Source organism: Pelodiscus sinensis, chromosome 16 (genome assembly GCF_052426305.1).
Source record: "Pelodiscus sinensis isolate ZL-2025 chromosome 16, ASM5242630v1, whole genome shotgun sequence".
NCBI lineage: Eukaryota > Metazoa > Chordata > Testudines > Trionychidae > Pelodiscus > Pelodiscus sinensis.
This window is the reverse complement of record NC_143067.1, coordinates 337,636-359,688: the sequence shown is the minus strand read 5'-3', so window position 1 is coordinate 359,688 and position 22,053 is coordinate 337,636. Positions and strand designations below refer to the sequence as shown.

Sequence of the window (22,053 nt, the reverse complement as noted above, 5' to 3'; positions counted from 1 at the left end):
GCCTGCCTTTGTGGTGTGGCCAAGAATTTCCTAGTACTTGAGAATGAGAGATTTGGCTGGATATGTAATAAATTCGGCAAATTGTGGAATGAGCACGTGCCTTTCTTTCCTCAGCCTGTGCTGGTTTCTGGAGTTCATAGGAAGTTGAAGTCGGAGCTCTGGAAGCCAGAGGCCTTCAGCCTGGAATTTGGAGACCAAGATGTTGATCTGGTGAACTGCAGGAATTGTGCCATAATTTCAGATGTGAAAGTGCGTGACTTCTGGGATGGCTTTGAAATCATTTCCAGTAAGTGCAGGTTTGCCAGAGTACCACATTTTCATTATCTTACATCTCCCTCACATTCCCCTGCCCAGTCGATGTCTAACAGATGGGCTATCAGACACAGAATTCAGGCTTACCACAGCACGTACTGAGGGGGAAATCTCGCTCCCCTGGGGTACAGAGCCCCCAGAAGGGTCCGAGGCTGGAGGTCAAATCAGTGAGGCAGGAAAGAAACCTAGAAGAGAAAACTTTATGATGCATGCATGCAGGCTGTCACTTCCAAGAGTGAAGCAGCCCTGACACACAGATTCAGGGAATCTTTATACAGTATGCTTAGACAGTTCAGTTGTGGATTGTTCTTCTTTAACATATCAAAGTCTCAGCAGAAGTACTCTGAGACTTCTGTTCACCCCAGGAGTGCTAGAAGTAAGTTTTTACAGTACACAAAGCCACATGAGAACTTGAGTGGAGAAGTCTACAAGGCAAACTGTGACAAAGATAAGAGTTTACATGATAATTTGTGACAGACTAGGAGTATCCATGAATTTGAGAGAGTCATTTGTAAGGGTCTTTGATTAGAGTTAATTTGATTCTCTCTGTTACAGGAAGAGAGGCCTGGAAAACTTTTTAACCCTTACAGCAGTTTTCTTTACAGAGTTTTGATTTTTGCACAGTCCCCCCTTTAGACACAATTGGAGTTATTGGATTTTCCCCACAGTACTGATGCACCTAACAAAGTGGTTCAGTATCACAGGTCGTCAGTACACTACTTTTCCTGCTTAGAGATCGGGGGGATATCTTTCAATTTCTCTCACAAAGCATTTGTCTTTATCACTTTCTTCTGTGTAGTTATAATTGCTTCTGTGGAAAAATATGTTGAAGTTAGTTTTACCCTTCACACTGATGAAGAATCTCATTGGCTCCATTTTTGCTTTCCCTTGTAATAAGTTCCTAAAATTTTGGGTCTTCCACATTTCATTCTTAAGACTGGTACTTCAGAGCTCTGTAGGTAGTGGTCAAGGCATATTGGTGGAGGACAAGTGTTGGCAGTGTATCTCTGCTAGAATACCTCCTTCAGATGTGGGAAGTTTGGCAACAGGAAGGAATTTTCAGTATAATCTGGGTCCAGAGATGATTTTTAGGTGAACTACGATATGTTGGCAGCAAACTATAGAGAAGGAATAGTGTTGGCAGAAGAAATGTGCTCTCAGACATCTTTCGCCTGCCAATGGTCATGCATTCACATCACAGATCTCACTCAGTATCCTTGGGGAATTCTAAAATGGCCTGTTCTATGAATATGCGAGGTTTGCATTCCACTGGTGTTAAGCATATTGGTTGCGATCTTTGAATAAGAGTGTCAGCCAGATATATGGTTGTCTAAGAAGCACATTATTTTTTGCATTGGACAGCATGAAAGCAGTCCAAGTTGGCAAAAGTGATATAGGGTGGGATTTTCAAAGTCACTTAACGTGGATTTAAATCTACTACTGTTGAAGTCAATAGTAAAACTCTTTGAACTCAGCAGAAGTGAGAATAAGGCTGAATGATTAAGAAAACACCACCTTTCAGGCCCAGAAAAGCCCTGCAGGATGAGAGTTAGCAGATTAGAGGGGTCCCTCAGCCTCTGCTTGGGGGTATGTGTTTCTCCCCCTCCTTTTGATTAGTCAAAACCTATTTTTTGTTTTTGTTTGTGTATTTTAGTAGTGCCTAAGAACCTAAACTGAGGTCAAAGTCCAATGTATGCTGGGCAATATACAAGCCTCTGCCTGAAAGTTTACAATCCTAAATAAATAAGACCAAGGGTAGTAGAAAAGTAACATGCTGAGTAAAATTTGTCTCTTGCAGAGCGTCTGAGGTCAGATGATGGGCAACCAATGGTACTGAAACTAAAGGACTGGCCACCAGGGGAGGATTTCAGAGACATGATGCCTACGAGGTAAATGATCTGAACAGCAGTGCCTGTAGGATCCTGTGATAAACTTGCTTATTCAGAAACATAGTTCTTTTGGTGCTTTTGCCCTATACCTATACTCTCTGATGTTCCCCTTTAGGTTTGAGGATTTGATGGAGAACCTCCCTCTCCCGGAGTATACCAAGAGGGATGGTAGACTGAATTTGGCCTCCAGACTGCCAAGTTACTTTGTACGGCCTGATCTGGGTCCCAAAATGTACAACGCATATGGTATGTGTGAAAAGGTCTGGAGATGGCCCTTTTTGACTATTCTTTACCATATTGTCTTTATCTTTTGATCTGTTGCCAGTGAACAACTGGAACAGACAGAAGCTTCCTCCTGCATTGAAGTATCCTGCTATGCATTAGCTTATATCATAGTGTTGGTCAAATAAGACACTTGTGCCTTTTAATTTATTTTCTTTCTCCATAAGATGCCATATATATTTTTTGCTCTTTAAAAATGTGCGTAAATGTAGCATTACAAAAGTAATTACTATTAATATTCACAAAAATAATACATAGCTTTATATTCAAAGACTGCTTAATGCACTGGGAGGATCTGATAACTTCAGTATTGGGCAACTCCCTACTTACAGGGAATAGTCTCATTGATTTAAATAGAAATACAGATATGCTTAAAATTAAGCTTATTAAGTGTTTCCAATATCAAAGTCTAGAACTGTGTATTTATCAAACTTTTTTTCTTAATGGTATAAAATCATCTCCCCAAAACAACATCTTCACTGTTAATAATGAACAGTTATTTAGGCCTTCAATACATTAAATAAATTGTTTAAAACTTTGTTAGTATCCAAAGTGTTTAAAATTAGCATGAAATTAGACTCCTTATATTTAGACAGAAAAAGATGGACTTTTTAAAGCCATCTATGTGATTTAGAAGCCTAAGTCCCACTTCAACCTACAAACAGTGATGGAGAAATATAGTTTAATGAAATAACTTTTCTTTTTGCTTATGCAAGTTCAGTATATCAGAAGTATATCCTTCGGAACTCAAGTGAATACCATGTGGGACTGGTGACTTATTACACAGGACGAATGTTACTGTTACCACAGTATGAATGCTAATGAGGCTCTGGGTTTGTTTTAGCATACATGTGAAACTTCTGATGAGTAAAAAAAAACAACACTTTGCTATATGAAATCTTGCTAACAAATACAAAACCTTCACTTTAGCAATTTAGTATTATAAAGTGAGAGGAAATAACTAGAAACCTGTAAATACAATCAGATTTTGAACTTTTTTATAAAAAAGTCACTTTTTAAAAAAGCATTATTTTATCTGCCTGCAAAACTAAAGCTGGTTCTTCAAACCTAGCATATATCCCCACCCTCACAAAGTAGACATGTAGAAGGAAAATACAGGCATAACTCCAAAAGTAAACTGCAAAGGTTTTGCTAAAAGTTTAACTTTGTAAGATAAAGAAGGTGTTGGGTTCTTTCATAGTCAGAGTAGGGATGTGACCATGTAACAATATACATGATTAACCAATGAGCCTATCCTATCTTTGTCCCCATCCTCCACTGCTGCACAGGGGGAGGGAGACTAGTGGGAGTGCCCCCACCAAGTATAACTGCTGAAATTTTCAGCCGTTACATGTTTACTTGAATAAACGCATTTTAACATCCCTAAGTCAGGGTTACTAACCATCAAAAGGAACACTAGGCCTAGGGATACAGTAGTTTCTCAATAATTTGAAGGCTTTTAATCAGGATTGGATGTTTTCTGAAACATATACACTGTTATTTCCAATCATTGTTTATGGTGCTTGGTGTTACTCAAACAGTGGAATTAACACGATTGGTAGTGGGGATAATAGAGTAGTTGATGAACAAAAGCGTACAGGTTAATGCTTTAGACTATATGCATTTTTCTCCTTTCCCCACCTCACCCCATCCTGCCAGTACGTTTTTTAACAGACTGGCCAGCAGCCTGCTCAGTCCTGGCTCGCACTGGATCTAGGACCTAACCCCGCTGCAGCTCTGCGCTATATGGATACCAAGGTGTTAGTAGAGAGCATATTACACTTTTTTAGTGTCTTATTTTTTAAAAATGAAAAAGTGAAAAAACATCCAAATGAAGTTTCCCAATAAGTTGAATATGAGTCAACAGTGTGATGCTGTTGCAAAAAAAGCAAATATGATTCTAGGTTGTATCAACAGGTGTGTTGTAAGCAAAACTCGTGAAGTCATTCTGCCGCTCTACTCTGCACTAGTTAGGCCTCAGCTGGAGTACTGTGTCCAGTTCTGGGCGCCACATTTCAAGAAAAATGTGGAGAAATTGGAAAGGGTACAGAGAAGAGCGACAAGAATGATTAAAGATTTAGAGAACATGACCTATGAAGCCAGGCTTCATGAACTGGGCTTGTTTAGTTTGGAAAAAAGAAGAATAAGGGGGGACATGATAGCGGTTTTCAAATATCTAAAAGGGTGTCACAAGGAGGAAGGAGAAAATTTGTTCCTCTTGGTTACTGAGGACAGGACAAGGAGTAATGGGCTTAAAGTGCAGCAGGGGAGGTTTAGATTGGACATTAGGAAAAAATTCCTAACTGTCAGGGTGGTCAAATATTGGAATAAATTGCCAAGGGAGGTGGTGGAATCTCCCTCTCTGGAGATATTTAAGATAGACATCTGTCAGGGATGGTGTAGACGGAGCTTGGTCCTGCCTTGAGGGCGGGGGGCTGGACTCAATGACCTCTCGAGGTCCCTTCCAGTCCTATTATTCTATGATTCTATGAATAAATGAGTACTTCCTGTTTCCTCAGCCTAATTGTGGGTCCCAGCAAAATAACAAACGACTAATTATTCACCATGAACTCACTATGAAGGTAGCATGAATTCAGAAAATGCTTATTAAAATTCTTTCTTTATGTTCAGACATATACTTGACAGTTGTTCTGTGTTAGCTCAGAAGCTTGTGTCTTTTGCCAATAGAACTTGATCCAATAAAAGATAGTACCTCACCCTCCTTGACTCTCTACTATCCAGGTACCAAAATGGCTCCAGTACCACAACATACATATGCTTTCTTTACAGTTTAAAGCAGGAAAAAAACTTGAGATGTATTTCAATTCTATAAATACATGGCTATCACCGTTGAATTTTAATGCATAACATAAAAATAAATCCTATTTCTGGAAAGAAAATCCTCTTTTTCTGGTCCTGAGTTGGCATGGCCTTCATATCTAAAGATTTTAGACACACAGATTTGAATATCCTGACAATAATTCAACTGTAAAAAGACAGCTGAATAAAATGCCCTGAATTTAAAAGGTGCTGAGCAATTGTAGTTCCTGTTCACATCAGTGGTATTGATGCATGCACAGCATTCCTTGAAAATCAGTCACTTCTATTTAGGCTTTGAAATCAATATTTAGTGCCTAACTACAGACACTCAGTTTTGAAAATGTTGGCCTTGGTCTTCCTAATTAGAAAATAATTAATTTAGATCTTCCAGATTTACTTCTGCTCAATATAAAATAGTTCAGCCTTTAAAATATGTTCCCTATTATAGATTTATTTTCAAAATTGATTGTGTTGGTCACATTTGATGTACAATATGGTTTCTTTCTTCTGATTCTAAAAATCACAATATTAGATGATTGTAGAAGTCAGCCCAGGGAAATGTTCTATTGCCTGGTGCACCAGTAGGTGAGGCTGGAAGCCTGAAAATTTTCTTCTTTGCTGGAGGACTACAGTTCGGCTTTGGCAAGTTCTGAGTACTATGAATTCTAGTTCCATATTACAATTTACATAGTATGATAGAAGAATGTATCTTGTTATATTTTCCGAAGCCTTGTTTCATAGGCAGCATTATATTTGCTTTAAATTGCTGCAGCTCATTGAGTCTTTGTAGTTAAATGCACTTGTCTAATTATAACTAGAAATATTTTCTGGAGAAGCTCATGTGCCCCTTCCAGTTTTAAAATCCACTGAGAAAAGATGTCTGTTATAGGATTGCCAGGTGTTCAATTTTGAACCGGACAGACTAGTATTTGAGCTTTCTGTTTGGGAAACAAATTGAGAAAATAGAAATGTCTGATATTTTCTAAATAAGATGTAATGTAGATTGTGATGTAATGTCAAGTGTGTCGGGTATTTTTGTTAAAACCATCTGGCAACCCTAGTCTGTTAGCCTCCTGTCTTTAGCTAGCATTAATGTCTCACTAGACTAGCTGCTGTACAGAGTAAGGCAAGATCTATACTATTGTTATAACCAGGGCTCGATGATCACGGTAAAAACCATTCACCAGCCCCGCACCATGCATGCGGGAGACCTGCACTGCGCATGCGCAGACAGCCGGTGAACAGGGCGCCCGGCTGAAATCTACTCGCCACGGGCGAGTAGATAAGCATATTTGTTGAGCCCTGGTTATAACTATATGGCTAGGGAGTATGAAGAATCCATAAATCTGAGCAACATAGTTATACCCAGGCCCTATCTGGGGGGAAGAAAAGGAAGGGGGACAGGGCGGCCATTTGGCCCGGGCCTCAGGAAACAAAGGGGCCTCAAATTTTGACATTTTTCTACCAAGTCATTTCCATTTATTATATACCTTGCAGTTATAACAGAGACAACAAAAGAAGCTATATATACGCCTGCAAAAAACTGATTTAAATCATCGTGGGACCTCAGGCCTTCGACAATTTTTTTGATACATCCGAGTTTTCATCTGCGTGACTGGAGTAGTTTCTGTGATTAGTGATTCTATATTATGAAGTGCTGTTTGCATAGTTTAGAAAAGTCCTAATTAATTTTGTTACTGTAAAGTGATTTTGTACGGTCTGAGGGTGAGTTTAGTCTTTAAATTAGATATTTATCTCTGCATAGGAAATTTTCATAGTCCTGTTTTTTCTTATGTTTCTTCGTATACAGTAACTATATCAGGCTCAGCTGTAAGCTACCTGTAGTTTTTCAGGGAAGGGAGTCAGGATTTACTGCTGAGGTGTCCTCACAGGTCTCTGGCTCCATTGATGATGATAACCAGAAGGCTGCTTGTGTGCGTGCTCAGTGATGTGTCATGTCGACTTGTGCACTTAGTCTCCACAGCAGATCCCAAGAGAGCCCTCAAGGACCACAAGCCAGATAAGCATTGAAGGTGCCAGGCCCGTTGTAGAGCAAAGTACAGTAAGAGTTGTCAGTAGACTCTACTGAACCACTATGCGTATGTACTTGCCACAATGGAATGACTCAATCAGTGGGAGGTCCCACTGTCCCCTAGGTTATTCAAAGGCTGTCTCCTCCCCGGTTCTCCCCCCACTCCCCCCCCCCCCCAAGACACCACCTTATATACAGGTACAAGAAGTCACACCTCACTGCTGATGTTGTCAGACTGCCACCCTCTGACGCTACTTAGATACCACTCATCACCCTGTACCTCATGGTTTGATTAGATCATCTCTCTCCATCATGCTGTCCTGAACCCGAGTCTGTATCTGTGAGGAGTGGGTACCAAGGTCTTTTTTAATGAGCTAGTGATATCGTGTGCTTTCTACTTAGGACCAGTAGCAATTATTGTTCTGCACCTGGGTCTATTACCAATTATGGTTTTGCACTCTCAGCCATGTTTGTCCAAGTTCTGTGAGCTGGGGCCTGCCTCTTGTTCGCAGCTTAGCTTTGCTTTATATTAGCAATCTTTTGTCCATTGTTAGCTAGGCCTCAGACCAGGCCTGTGCTGCATTGGCTTATGTTTTAGACCTTCATCTTACTATACTACCTCTTCATTCAGTTTTAGATGTCACTTTTAAAGGCTTTTTTGTGATAAACTTTTCAAGTCTGCATTGGCCAAACCTATGACAATGGATTCAATATGGCAGGTAAGTACAATGGAGTACAAGCAGTCCTCCTTGAGGAAAATCCAAACTATATTTTCTCCAGTAGTGGCAACCACACACTAAATCTTGTCAGCGTTGATTGTGCTGAATCATGCATGGAAGCCATCATATCATCTGCTTGTTTCCCTTTATGGCATGTCAACAATGACATGGTTACCATGAATTGATGGCATTAAACAGCAGTTGCACAGCATTTGGACTCTGTGAGAGAGGCTTTAAATAAGCTTGACTCTCTTATACTCACAGTACAGGCTTGCACTGAGCTTAAGTCAATTTAGAAGTATACATGCAAATTTGCATGCATTTTAATGTCATCCATGTGGATGAAACTGCTAAAAATGACCACGAAACTAAGTCATATAACTGAAGCATGCAGTGCCACTTTAGATGTTGAGAGGGATAACACTGAATGATTTGTTAAAGATATTCAAAGGATTTGTGATCAGTGGGATGCAATCCCTTTCTGAATCCAAATCAGTAGTACAGGGTATTGACATTTCATCTTGAGTTTTCCACCAATTGCAGCTTAATATCTCAATCTGATGCAGAAAGGCACTATTGAGTCAATGTTTTTTGTTTGTTTATTAACTCCATCAAATCTGGTCTTACATGTCTATTTGAGTTACTGCAACAAATTTGTACCCTTTTTTGGTTTCCCTTGGGAGTTCAGAGAACTAAGTGATGAAGATCTATATTCAGCAGCTGAACAGTTTGAACTAAGGTACAACAATGAAATTTCAAGAGATCTCTGTGACTAGATTGTCTTCCTGAAATGTATATATTCCACCAACTTTAAATCAGACTGCAAGCCAAAAGAACTATTTCAAGAAATATTCGATCTTGGCCTGTCAACTGTATTTCCTAATATCACAATTACACTACATATTTTTGTCAGTCTCCCTGTATCTGTGGCTTCGGGTGAATGCGCATTCAACGTGTTAAAACAAGTAAAGAACTATCATCATTCTACAATGGGACGAGCATTTGAATGGCTCACAGTGCCTAACATTAACAGTGATGTTGCATGTAAATTAAATGTTTCTTCAATTATAAACACAACAAAGCCATAAAACTCAAAATTAAAACTGCATTTTAACATACATGCTATTGGTATAATGACTTAATTGTTAATAAATAAATGTTTCAAGTGTTCATTTTCATATATTCTTTTGGTTTTAATATGACCCTATAGATGAGAAGTTAGATACATCTGGGGCTGGACTGGGGACTCTAAACTCAAAGGCTACGTCTAGACTGGCATGATTTTCCGCAAATGCTTCTAACGGAAAAGTTTTTCCGTTAAAAGCATTTGCGGAAAAGAGTGTCTAGATTGGCACTGACGCTTTTCCACAAAAGCACTTTTTGCGGTAAAGCGTCCGTGCCAATCTAGACGCGGTTTTGCACAAGAAAGTCCCGATCGCCATTTTCGCGATCGGGGCTTTTTTGCACAAAACAATACCGCATTGTCTACACTGGCCCTCTTGCGCAAAAGCATTTGCGCAAGAGGGCTTTTGCCCGAATGGGAGCAGCATAGCATTTCTGCAAGAACACTGACAATCTTACATGAGATCGTCAGTGTTCTTGCGGAAATTCAAGCGGCCAGTGTAGACAGCTGGCAAGTTTTTCCAGTCTAGATGAAGCCAAAGTGGTCTGGGCTTCTGTCATTCTCTGATAGGGCCTGGTTATACCAGCCTAATCACCGTATAGACAGTACTATGTCAACTGGAGAGCTTCTCCTGCTGTCATAGCTACTGTCTGTCATGGACATGGATTAATTACCCCAGGAAAAGCTGTCCTATAGACGTAATAGCATCTTCACCAAAGCGCTACAGTAGTGCAGCTGAGCAGTTCTTGAAGATGCCCTAAGAAAATCCTTTCTCAAGAGTTTACAGTTTAAATAGACAGAAGACACAGTAGTGTGGAGAAGATAAACAAGCAGAGTAACACCATGATGATCTGCATTGGCTCAATTTAATTTTCTTTTTTATATTTTTGGATATTTGGGGGGGGGGGATTTCCTGAATGAGGATAAAGAAAAAAGAAGGGGAAACTACAAAGAGGAAGATTAGGGCACAAAGAAGGAAAGAAGAGATGAAAAGGGGAATGGAAATGCAAGTACCAATAAAGCAGCGTGGGAGAGAATTTTTGCTATGAGCACTGTGAAAGCAAATCTCCTAGCTACAGGTGGGGACAAATGACTTGTACATATGCAAAGTTCCGTGGCACAAATTCAAACTTTTATCTTTAAAGAGTTAATTATCCCTCTTATAAACAGGGACAGACTAAATTTCTAATATGATGTTTTTGAACTAAACTTTTAACTAGCTTTAATAAATTTGATTTTTTTTTCATGTGGGAAGCATTCTTACCCTTCCAAATCAAAAATGTTTTTGTAAGAATTGGATCTTGGTTGTTTTACAATATTTGTCTTTTTACTCCCTTCTTTTCTTCATAGGGTTAATAACTGCAGAAGACAGACGAGTTGGTACAACAAATCTCCACTTAGATGTGTCTGATGCTGTTAATGTCATGGTGTATGTTGGCATCCCTATTGGGGAAGGAGCCCATGATGATGGTAATGTTTTAGATAATAGTCTTTGGACGTTTGGGGTTTGGAAGGAAGCCTTTCATGGATTATTCAAAAGGCTTTGTCAGCTATAACAACTGCCTCGATTATTTGAGCTGTGTCTCAGTAGACATTCAGAGGCAGAGACAGAAGTCACTAGTCATTAATGCTTTTTCAAGGATATTACTATGAAAATAATGGTGGTGATATAAATCTTGTGCGGAGGGGGCGGGGTAGGACACAAAGGATATTTTAGTCTCAAACTAGAGATTTCTTATGACTAAGTTATCTGTCTTCCTTCCAGTTAGCTATTGACTGGCATATGATCAAAGTTTGTTATGCCAACTTCTGCATGTTAAATTTAGGAGCTGTAAATTCATGCAACCTTGTTCAGCTTTTGTGTGGACCCTCCTTTTAGAAGTACTGAAAACAATTGATGAGGGAGATGCTGATGATGTGACAAAGCAGCGAATTCATGAAGGGAAAGAGAAGCCTGGAGCACTGTGGCACATCTATGCTGCCAAGGATGCTGAGAAGATCCGGGAACTTCTCCGAAAGGTAAGAGAGCAGTTGGAGGAGCATATGGGCTAATAGGGTCCAGGAAAGTTTCACAGTGTAGGTGTTGAGATTTAAGTTGAGTCTGCTGTAGTTGATGCTCATGAGCAGAAATATAAATGCGCCTACAGAAATCCCAGATGTTTCTCTCTTCAGTGAATGTGGTTTGAGAATGACATGTACTATATTCACTGACAAACTACTGTCCTGCTGCCTGGATATGGTTTATAAATCTGTATGGGCACCATGTCACAATTTGAGAAAACTGGGAATGAGTTTATGCCCAAGCATAGAGGAAGCGTAAACGTTCACCATAGGCTAACACCTCAGGAGTGGATATGGATGGGGGAGGTGGGAAGGATAGCTCAGTGGTTTGAGCATTGGCTTGCTAAACCCCGGGTTTTGAGTGCAATCCTTGAGGGAGCCATTTAGGGATCTGGGGCAAATCTGTCAGGGATGGTACTTGGTCCTGCCATGAGGGCAGAGGACTGGACTCACTGACCTCTCAAGGTCCCTTCCAGTTCTATGAGATAGGTATATATATCCATATATTCTATTCTATTACTAATACAGATACCTTGACCTTAAAAGTGTTTATGGTCTGAGCTGGTAGTGTCTCATATTGAAGTAGCTTAAGAACCTGTATGTTCTCAGTATGTTGTTGCAGAGTACTTTGAGAAGTATTGCCACCAAATTGCAAAATCTTTGTACAAATGTTTTTGTATCTTTGTATTAGGTTGGAGAAGAACAAGGCCAAGAAAATCCACCAGATCATGATCCAATTCATGACCAAAGTTGGTACCTGGACCAGACCCTACGTAAGCGTCTTTATGAGGAGTATGGAGTACAAGGCTGGGCAATAGTGCAGTTCCTTGGAGATGCTGTGTTTATTCCTGCAGGTGCCCCTCACCAGGTAAATGTCTGCTTTACAGGCCATCACGATTACAGCAAGTGAATTTGGAACACTATAAAACTAGTTCTTTGGACTTATAATTTGGCTCCCAGAAGAACTCTGCAGTTGTAATAGTACAGTTCTACAGGACTTATTAAAGAGTGCTAAAGCATAGAATCATAGAATAATAGAACTGGAAGGCATTGCGAGAGGTCATCAGCTCTAGTTCCCTGCCCTCATGGCAACACCAGACACCATAGAGATCATCCCTGGTAGGTGTCTATCCAACCTGCTCTGAAATATCTCCAGTGATGGAGATTCCACAACCTCCTTAGGCAATTTATTCCAGTGTTTAGCCACTCTGACAGGAAGTTTTTCCTAATGTCCACCCTAAACCTCCCTTGCTGCAGTTTAAGCCCATTGCTGCTTGTCCTATCATCAGAGACCAAGGAGAACAATTTTTCTTCCTCCTCCTTTTATACCACCCTTTAAGATACTTGAAAACTGCTATCATGTCCCCTCTGTCGTCTCTTTTCTAAACTAAACAAACCCAATTTTGCAGTCTTCCCTCATAGGTCAATTTTTGTAGAACTTAATCATTTTTATTGCTCTTCTCTGGACCTTCTCCAATTTCTCCATATCTTTCTTGAAACATGGTGCCCAGAACTGGACACACTACTCCAACTGAGGCCTAATCAATGCAGAGTAGAGCAGAAGTATTAGTTCTTGTGTCTTGCTCACAACACTCCTGTTGATGCATCCCAGAATCATGTTAGCTTTTTTTGCTGCAGTGTCACACTGTTGGACTCATATTTAGCTTGTGGTCCACTATGACCCCTAGATCCCTTTCAGCAGTGCTCCTTCCTAGACAATTGCCTACCATTCTGTAAGCATGAAACTGATTGTTCCTTCTTAAGTGGAATACTTTGCATTTGTCCTTATTAAACTTCATCTGATTTACCGCAGACCATTTCTCCAGTTTGTCCATATCTTTTTGAATTATGACCCTATCCTCTAAAGCACTTGCAACCCCTTCCAACTTGCTATCATCTGCAAACTTAATAAGCACACTGTCTATGCCAATATATAATTGTTGATGAAGATATTGAACAGAACTGGTCCCAAAACAGACCCCTGTGGAACCTCATTTGTCATGCCCTTCCAGCATGACTGTGAATCATTAATAACTACTCTCTGAGAACTGTTATCCAGCCAGTTATGCACTCACCTTCCATTAGCCCCATCTAGGTTGTATTTTCCTAGATTATTGATAAGAACAGAGGTGGACAAAAGGGCGTCCATGGGCCAGATCTGGCCCACCAAGTGGGCTGATCTGGCCCGCGGACGCCCTGCCACTCCTCTGTCCCAGGCCACTCAGGAGGTCTCCTGAGGCCACTGAAGAGACTCCAAAGGAACTAATGGAAGCGCCATCATTTTGAACATCTAAATCTGTGATAGCTAACATGCTACACCAGGGTTTCCCAAACTGCATTATATAAGCTTGATGTTTTTAGGAAGGTAGTATGTGAACTGGTAGACTGTACTGTGGAGAGATGGGAAATCCAATAGAGTTTTTGAGACTCTAACTTAAGGTACAATTTTGTGAATCATCATGCAGGAAATGGGAGTGTTTTAGTCTCTTTCTGGTAGATATTTGTACAAGAACTCGTACATGGAATTCATTTGCATTTATTCTGTCTTGGGTCATTAAGTCTCTGTGGTATGTGTAATATCTAATACTACTACTTTTTTCAGGTTCATAATCTGTACAGTTGTATTAAAGTGGCAGAAGATTTTGTATCTCCAGAACATGTAAAGCACTGCTTCCGCCTGACCCAGGAATTCAGGCACCTATCTAACACTCACACAAACCATGAGGATAAACTGCAGGTAACTATGAGTCCATTTTAGGGAAACCATCTCTGGGTAAATCCTATGCCTTGGAAGTTTTGAAGCACTTGTGAACTTGTATATAGCCAATGAATTAAGGAAAATGAATACTTCACAAGCTTGGAGCTTTTAATTTTATAGACACAGTCCATATTTTTGGCAAAAACCTACACCCTGAGATTTAGCTTCCTAAGTGAAGGACTAGCACTAAGCTTGAGTTACTTTCCAGGGACAACTCTCTCACTTTTTTACACGATGGATCATATTGCTTGGCTCATAAATTATTAAACTCTGATGAAGGGAAATGGTAGAAGGCACGCCATCTATTTAAATCTCCTAAGCATTGCTGCAAAAAGGGTTTTTTAGCTTTGTTTCATCACAAGTAATTTATAATTATAAAATAAATCACAACCCCCTCATCCCCCAGGTTGAAAAGTACTGATAAAGTGTATAGAGTTGTATAAAGAAATCACTGCATGAAATTGTAGTTCCTTGTTGCTCTTCTATCCTTATACTGATATTTATTTACTTTGCATTTTTTAAATGTGTATTAAAATTGATTTAAATTGAGTTGCATAATATACCTATTTTACTGGTAAAGTGAATCCTGGAATTAGAAATAAAAATCAATATATTAGAAATTGGGGGGAGGAGGAGGAAGAGGAAATAATCAGTATAAATTAGGATAGAAAATTGGTAAGGAAATGAGTCTAAGTATATTAGGAACACAAGAAACTCTAGAAATTATATAGAAAGAGTATTAGATGGAGATGGTAAATTGTTAATGACACAGACAAGTCAGACATATTCAATAAAAATTTGTTCAATTTTTGAAAAGAAGTAGGATGATTAAATCTTGTCATACAAGGATGATATACTTTTCAAACCATTAGTAGGCCTAAATGACTTGCACAGAAAAGTCATCCATGAGTTGGCTCAGATCGATTAGTTGCATACCAGTGATAATTTTAATAAATTCTGGCATACAAGAAAAATTTCGGTAGACCGGAAGAGTGATGATGAGTCATGTTAGTCCCTGACAAATGATGGAGAAACTAATATGATCAATTAAGAAAGAATTAAAGGATGAGAGTATTATGCTAGTCAACATGGTTTTATGGGAATAGGTTTTATCAAACAAACCCAGTTTCATTTTTTGATTATTACAAGCTTGGTGGATGAAGGAGGAAACTGTAGATGTAAAATACTTACTTTTGTGACTTACTTTTGTGTGAGACTTAATACTGCATGTCCTAATTACTAAAACTAGCACTACACAATATCAATAAAGCACATCTTAAATGGATTAAAACCTTGAAACTATCTGACAAATCTCAAAAAGTAGTTGTCAGTGGGAAGTCTATCATCAAATGGAGGTGTTCTATTGGGGTGCCATGAGCTAGGTCCCAAGCTATTCAACACTTTCTCATCAATCTGGAACTAAACCCAAAATCCCTGCTGATGGAAAACACTTGTGGAGGATAGGTAGATTAGAAGGATAGTAAATTATGGTGACCAGGGTAGTCATGCAGAATGATTGGATCACTTGTTTCCCTTTGCTGTTGATTCCCTCTGAAGCACTTGGCATTGGCCACTGTCAAGAGACAGGATTCCGGGTGAGATGGACCTTTAGTCCTTCCCAGTATGGCTAGTCTTACATTTTTATCGCTTGGTAAAGAGGGCCCATTCTGTTAGAATGTATTTTAATACATCCAAGCACCAAGTAATAACAAGTGAAGGCACCACATACTGAATTGGTGGGCAGCAGACTATATCCTATAAAGCAGTGACTCTGAAAAGGAGCTAGGAGTCATGGTGGACAAGCAACTCAACTAGAACATCTAGGCATGATGGTAGAACAAATATATTATCGTGTGAGCTCCTAAAGTGATGCTGTGGCAAAGAAGGCTAATGAAATCCTTGGATTTATAAGAATTTGTTGAGTAGGACTAAGGGGTGATTTTTTGCTCTGAATATAGCATTGCTCAGAACCATAGTGGAATACTGCATCCTATTCTTTGACCTGCATTTTTTAAAAGATATTGAAAAATTAGGGTGCACAATAGAACCACAAACATTATTTGAGGGCTAGAGAAAATGACTTATATGAGAGACTGAATGCACTCTATCTGTTTATCAAAAAGAAGACTGAGAGGTGACTTGATCAAATATACAGGAGGGAAACAGAGTGCTAAAATCTCTTTAATCTATTGGAAAAATGCATAACAAGGAACAGTGACTAGAAGCTGAACTCAGACAAAAATCTGAGTCTAATTTCTAATTTGAATTTAAAAGTGAAGGTGATTTAACCACTGGAATAAACTACCAAGGACAGCAGGGGAATCTACATCTGTTCATGTGTTTGAATGAAGACTGGATGTTGTGAAGGCTAAGACTTTAACAGGGTTCACAAAAAAAAATTGACACATTCTCAGAGGACCGGTCCATCAATGGCTATTAGCCAGGACAGGCAGCAGGTTCCCTGTAAGATGAGAACTTGGGTGGCCACCCAGGAGATATTCTGGTGCCACCCAGCTGATTAGCAGAGCATCAACAGCCGGCAGCATGTGTTTCTGCTTGTGGTGCACATCCACACATGGCTTGGTGCACATAACAAAATTAGAGGAAACATTGATGGGCAGGGCTGATGCTTCTAGTCTCTGTCATGGCGGGGAATGGGCAACAGGAGTTCGATCACTTAATGATTACTTGTTCTGTTCATTCCTTCTGGGGCACCTGGCATTGGCCAGTGTCTGAAGACAAGATACTGGGCTAGATAGGTCTGTGATATACAGGTCAGACTAGATGATTTAATAGTCCATTCTGATCTTAGTCTATAAATAATTTGTTCATCACATACAACCCATTTTGGCAAGAGTTTAATATGAAAGACTTAATGTTTTGCCTGATCTCTATTGGCCTTGCTAGGAGGAGCTTAAATCTAAAAAGATAAGTCAATAATTATGGTTGCTGTAAAATGGATAAATAACGTAGTGCAGTTAATATTGCACTTTTAATGGAGTCTCATTTTGACATTTATCTAACCATACTGTTTGAAATTCAAGAAGCAGTGATAGTATTATTTAATAAGTTGGCCATTTTGGTGTGACTTATGATAATCTTCATGTAAGCATTTTACATCTATTATATATTGAGCCCCAAAGTCTAATAAATAGCTGTTTATTGAGCAGTAGGAGTCAGTAGGGTGTGGACACTATATTAGATTGGTGGTCTGTAATATACAGGTCAGACTGGATGAATTAGTGATCCCTCCTGGTCTTAAACTTCTTGTTAGGATGGAGATGCTACTCATTATGCCAGGTTTAAAATTTTGTATTGATTTTTTTTTCTGTTACTTACAGGTGAAGAACATTATCTACCATGCAGTAAAAGATGCTGTTGGCACACTGAAGGCTCATGAATCCAAATTGGCTAGGTCTTAGGAGATGCTAATTCTAACCTCCCCTGTGAAGTAAGCCTTTTCTCACAGTACATACAGGGACTGCACATGACTGCCTCTGCAGGAGCAGAGGCCTCTCACTAAGAGCTGGTGTGGTCAGTATTACATACATTCTTCAGCCACTGTTTTCTACACTGCCTCAATATTGAAGGTCTGATGGAAGATTGCACTGCTACATGCAGAATTCCTTATTCTAATGAAAGGTGCCGTTACCCTTTCCTGTGGCCTTTTGCAAATTGGAATTGCCTGGAAACCATGTGGTGTTCCTCCATATTATGATTAGAAGTGGTATAAGAGTGTGGACATTTTTTCCTCATGCCTAGTTAGTCTTCAAGAAATAAGGAATGTGCTAGAGGTGGTGTATCCTGCTGCAGGCCTACATAGATAAGCTACTGAATGAGTATGATCAACAGGAGTCCAACCAGAAACACAGATACATTAATCCTCCCTAGTGTGATACAGGACAAAGAAAAGGGATAAAGCTGTTATTCACACTCCCCTTCTTGTAGACATTTCTCTATACACTGTAGAATACAGATATACAGGGAGAACCCACTGCTTTTCCCAGGAGGCTCCAGGAGTAGGAGAATTGTGTATTTAGTGAAAAACTAGGTTTGTAGTGAAACAGTTAATATTTCATGAAAGTAGATATTTTTAGTATTTTTGAAATATCACAACTGTTACTGGATTTACAAGGAAAGGCACGTTCCATTTAGTCTTCCTTTCAATAAAAATCAAGAAATGATTTCTAGAAATCAGTCTAAAATAGCACAAAATCAGCCAAAGGAAAGCGAATAGAAACTGACTCCTCACTTCACATAGATTCCACAAAGTAAGAAATCAAACAGGGCATGTATTTTGCCCTGATATGGAGATGCTGCTCATCTCCCCCTCTACGGACAGCTCCAGGCAATAGTAAGTACTGGTGGTAGCTCGGGACATTTCTCATTTCCCAAAACTGAAGGAAAATTAATTTTCAATATTGGCTTTGTCCAGAAATATTTTCAAAAAATTCATCTTGGTAGAACTGTATCTAGAATTAACTAAATGTCAGCATTGAAACGATGATTTCATTGTCCGGGTCCACGGGAAAATGTATCTACCTTGTGCCCAGCTGTACTGTAGTCCTACCTGCAGGCCTGTTAATATGTTCACTTTTTAAAATAAAATTCATTTACTGTACCACTGGTCCCTATCCCTTCCTGCCAGTCTCAGCTACCTCGACCTTCATGATGAACCAACCACATGCAGTATGTCTCAGAGTGCCAGTTCATGTGGGGGGAGGGGTGTGCATGGGGGCAGTGCCTCATGGCACCAGCTGAGCTCATGATCAGGACACCAGAATGCCGTGCTGCCTAGGTCAGGTTTGGGCTGGGTGTGCCAGCTGGCCAAGATCCCAGCTGAGGGGGGAGCAGAGAGACCAGTCATAACCCAGATACAGTCTGAGCAGTGACTCCTTACCTTGCAGCTGAGGAGATGCGGAAAGACAGGATGAGTTGCCTCCCCCTGGCAGGAGAGGGAGGGTCAACCCCTGCAATGGGCCTAAATGGATGCAAGGCCACAACTGCACAGAGCAGTGGCTTGCAGGGTAGAGCTGTTACTGGCTATATAGCTGCAGAGAGGCATCATGACAAGCGAGGCTAGGGGCAGTGCTTGTGACCACAAAGTTCATCCTGCTGCCTTTGGCTCCATCCTGTCACTGCCTTCCCCATGTCTTCCCTGATCTAATCACACTACGTGACTGCTTCCACACATCCCTTTCGTCCCCTCAGGCCAGGTAGCTGCTGCTCTCCCACATTGCCTTTAGACTGGGTGACTGTCTCATTTTCTTTTCTCCTCTGTCCTCTCTTCCGGCCCCCCGTGTTCAACATCTACAGTCCCCTGGCCCATTTTTACAAAAGGATGTGGGTCATCCTGTATGTTGCCATGAGGAGTCCCAGGGTCATGGTCTGGGAGATGATGGTGGCAACAGCATCACCTTTCTGCTTTGCCTGTTGTATTCCAGGTAGGTGGATCATAGTGAGTGCCTCATCTCCGAGCTGTCTGCCTTCTCTGCATACTCTTCCCTTCACAGGAGCTGTCTAAGAGCTTCTTTAGCTGAAGGCAATTGTTAGAACATCCAGGGCCATGGTCTTGCTTAGCAAATTGCTCTGAAAGGAAGTAGGAAACTGCTACACAGGATGATCTGGTCTCTTGGAGATACCAGCAGCTATTCCTATTCTCCAGTGTCTAGGGGGTACCATTTGTCTGAATGTGCACATAGACCAGGTCTGCCAACGGGAGGGGCAAGTGAAGGGGGCAAAGGGAGCAGTTGCACTAGGATCTGGTGTTACAAAGGGGCCTGAACTCCTCGACGCTGACGCTGCTACTGCAGCAGTCGTGGTGGTGGCCAGTATCTGTGCCCTTCTCAGTTAGAGCCATAGTGCCATGCAGGGCACACAGTGTGGTTTTCAGTGCTGGGGTGGGGGGCAGCACTGCGCTCTGGTCCCCTCTGAGGATTGGCTGCTCCCAGCCCTGTCCCTTCTGCCTGAAGTGCTCCCTAGCTTGCCCCTGGGCCCACAGTGGCTCTTGGCTCTGCTGACATAGAACTTTCCAGATTCAAAAACATAGTAAAATACAGATCCATGTGAACAACAGTTGATCTCTGAGGATGCAGTTGATGTCTGAGTCTCAATTTCTTATTTGTGGGTCTTAGTTTCTTAGTCAATGACCACATTTTTAAATTAATCAAATTAATTTGTTAGACATTTCACTGAGTGAATTTTATAGCAATTAATGCATTATCTTTTCAAATAAATTTGAATAATAAATACTCCGAAAAAAATATTTGGCTGCAAGTAACAAAATACATAGACTCCCCCACAAGTGACATGTTCTTGTAATGATGACTGTTCTTACGTAGATGTCATTCTTCAAAACAAAGCATAATTCCTCTGCAATAAACTGACAACCACAACCCCAGTTCCATTTAGTAAAGAATTGGTTTTGACTTGGCTACGTGAGACACAACTACTTTGTGGTCTCCTCAAGGAACATGTACCAGCAACTGTTATGAAGCTAGAGAATATGCCACTCTAAGAGCCAAAGTTTCATTTCTGGTTTAAATGTTTCCAAATATCATACTCCTGTTTCTATTTTTGTAATTTAGAAAAAAGTACACTATGTAAGTAATATTCAGCATTCCATCAATTTGTTATAAAGCCACTTGTAATGTTTTCACAGAAATGTATGGATAATTATAACTTACGCAGACTGTAGGACCCCTAGTTTGTCTTTAGACAGATTAAGAACAGGAAAAACGGGTAAATATCAGTTTGCTTGTGATACAAATATATACATGTATGTAGTTTAGCTTTATCAACTAAATACATAATCTCATCAAAAATAAAACTGAGTTTGTATGACGATTTCTTTTTGATAACCGTGTTGACTTGCATGCATTATAATCACACATTGACTGACTTTCATATCTGTTTTTCTGTTTTGCCCAGGATTGATGTCAGGCTGACTTAATAGATTCCAAGACAGGAAGGGACCATTGTGATGATTTAGTCTGGTCTCCTGCATAACACAGGCCAGAGAACTTTCCCAAAATCATTTTTAGAGCAGATCTTGCAGAAAACATCCAATGTTGATTTAAAAATGGTCAGGAATGGAGAGTCCATCATGCCCCAGTAAATTGTTCTAATGGTTAATTACCATTAATCACTTATTAAAAGTTTGTCTTCTCTCCAGTCTGCATTTGTATAACTTAAGCTTTCAGTCATTTAATAGTGTTAAACCTTTCTCTGTTAAAGTGAAGATCCCTTTGTCAAAATTTTTGTTCCCCATATAGTTACTTTTAATGTATAATCAAGTCACTCTTTAACCTTCTCTTGGTTAAACAAAGATTGACATTCTAGACATGTCTTTCAATTCTTCAGTCATTCTTGTGGCTCTTCTGTGAACCCTCTCCAGTTTACCAATAGCTTTCTTGAATTGTGGACATCAGAACTGGGCACAGTATTCAAGAAGCTGTTGCACTAATGCCGAATAATGAAGGAAAATCCCTTCTACTAGACATTCCAAATTATGTATATAAGGATCACATTAGCTCATTGGCTACAATGTCACACTGGAACCTTGTGTTCATGGATTACCCACTATGATCCCCACGCTACCTAATTTTTTTTTTTCAGAGTCACTGCTTCCCAGGATACAGTCTCCCAGGCTCTAAGTACAGCCGTCACTTTGTTCCTAAATGTATGACTCTAAGGAATTGGGGGTAGGGGAAGCAAAATAAAACCGATGGATTTTAAAAAGGCAGACTTGAGTAAACTCAGGGAGTTGTTAGTAGGTAAGATCCCATGGGCAGCAAGTCTGAGGGGAAAAAACAGTTCAAGAGAGTTGGCAAATTTTCAAAGATACATTATTATAAGCACAAGAACAAACTATCCCACTAATGAGGAAGGATAGGCAGTATGGCAAGTGACCAAATGGGCTTAACCAGCAGATCTTCAGTGATCTAAAAGCTCAAAGAATCACATAAAAAGTGGAAACTAGGTCAATGACACAGAATTAATATAAACAACAAAAGGACAAAATTAGAAAAGGCAAGGCACTAAACAAGCTCTAACTA

At 40.0% G+C, this 22,053-nt stretch overlaps 1 protein-coding gene across 1 annotated transcript in view; it reads left to right on the top strand.

Annotated features, from left to right (window-relative positions):
- Window positions 1-21,481, top strand: part of KDM3B (lysine demethylase 3B) — a 139,703-nt gene extending 118,222 nt beyond the window's left edge. Inside the window, exons 17-24 of the mRNA XM_075917875.2 lie at window positions 115-286; window positions 2,111-2,201; window positions 2,317-2,447; window positions 10,528-10,647; window positions 11,057-11,196; window positions 11,930-12,106; window positions 13,841-13,975; window positions 17,338-21,481. Coding sequence (XP_075773990.2) covers window positions 115-286; window positions 2,111-2,201; window positions 2,317-2,447; window positions 10,528-10,647; window positions 11,057-11,196; window positions 11,930-12,106; window positions 13,841-13,975; window positions 17,338-17,418 — 1,047 coding nt within the window. The 3' untranslated portion in view covers window positions 17,419-21,481. The remainder of the gene's footprint in view (window positions 1-114; window positions 287-2,110; window positions 2,202-2,316; window positions 2,448-10,527; window positions 10,648-11,056; window positions 11,197-11,929; window positions 12,107-13,840; window positions 13,976-17,337) is intronic.
- Window positions 21,482-22,053: the final 572 nt, after the last annotated feature.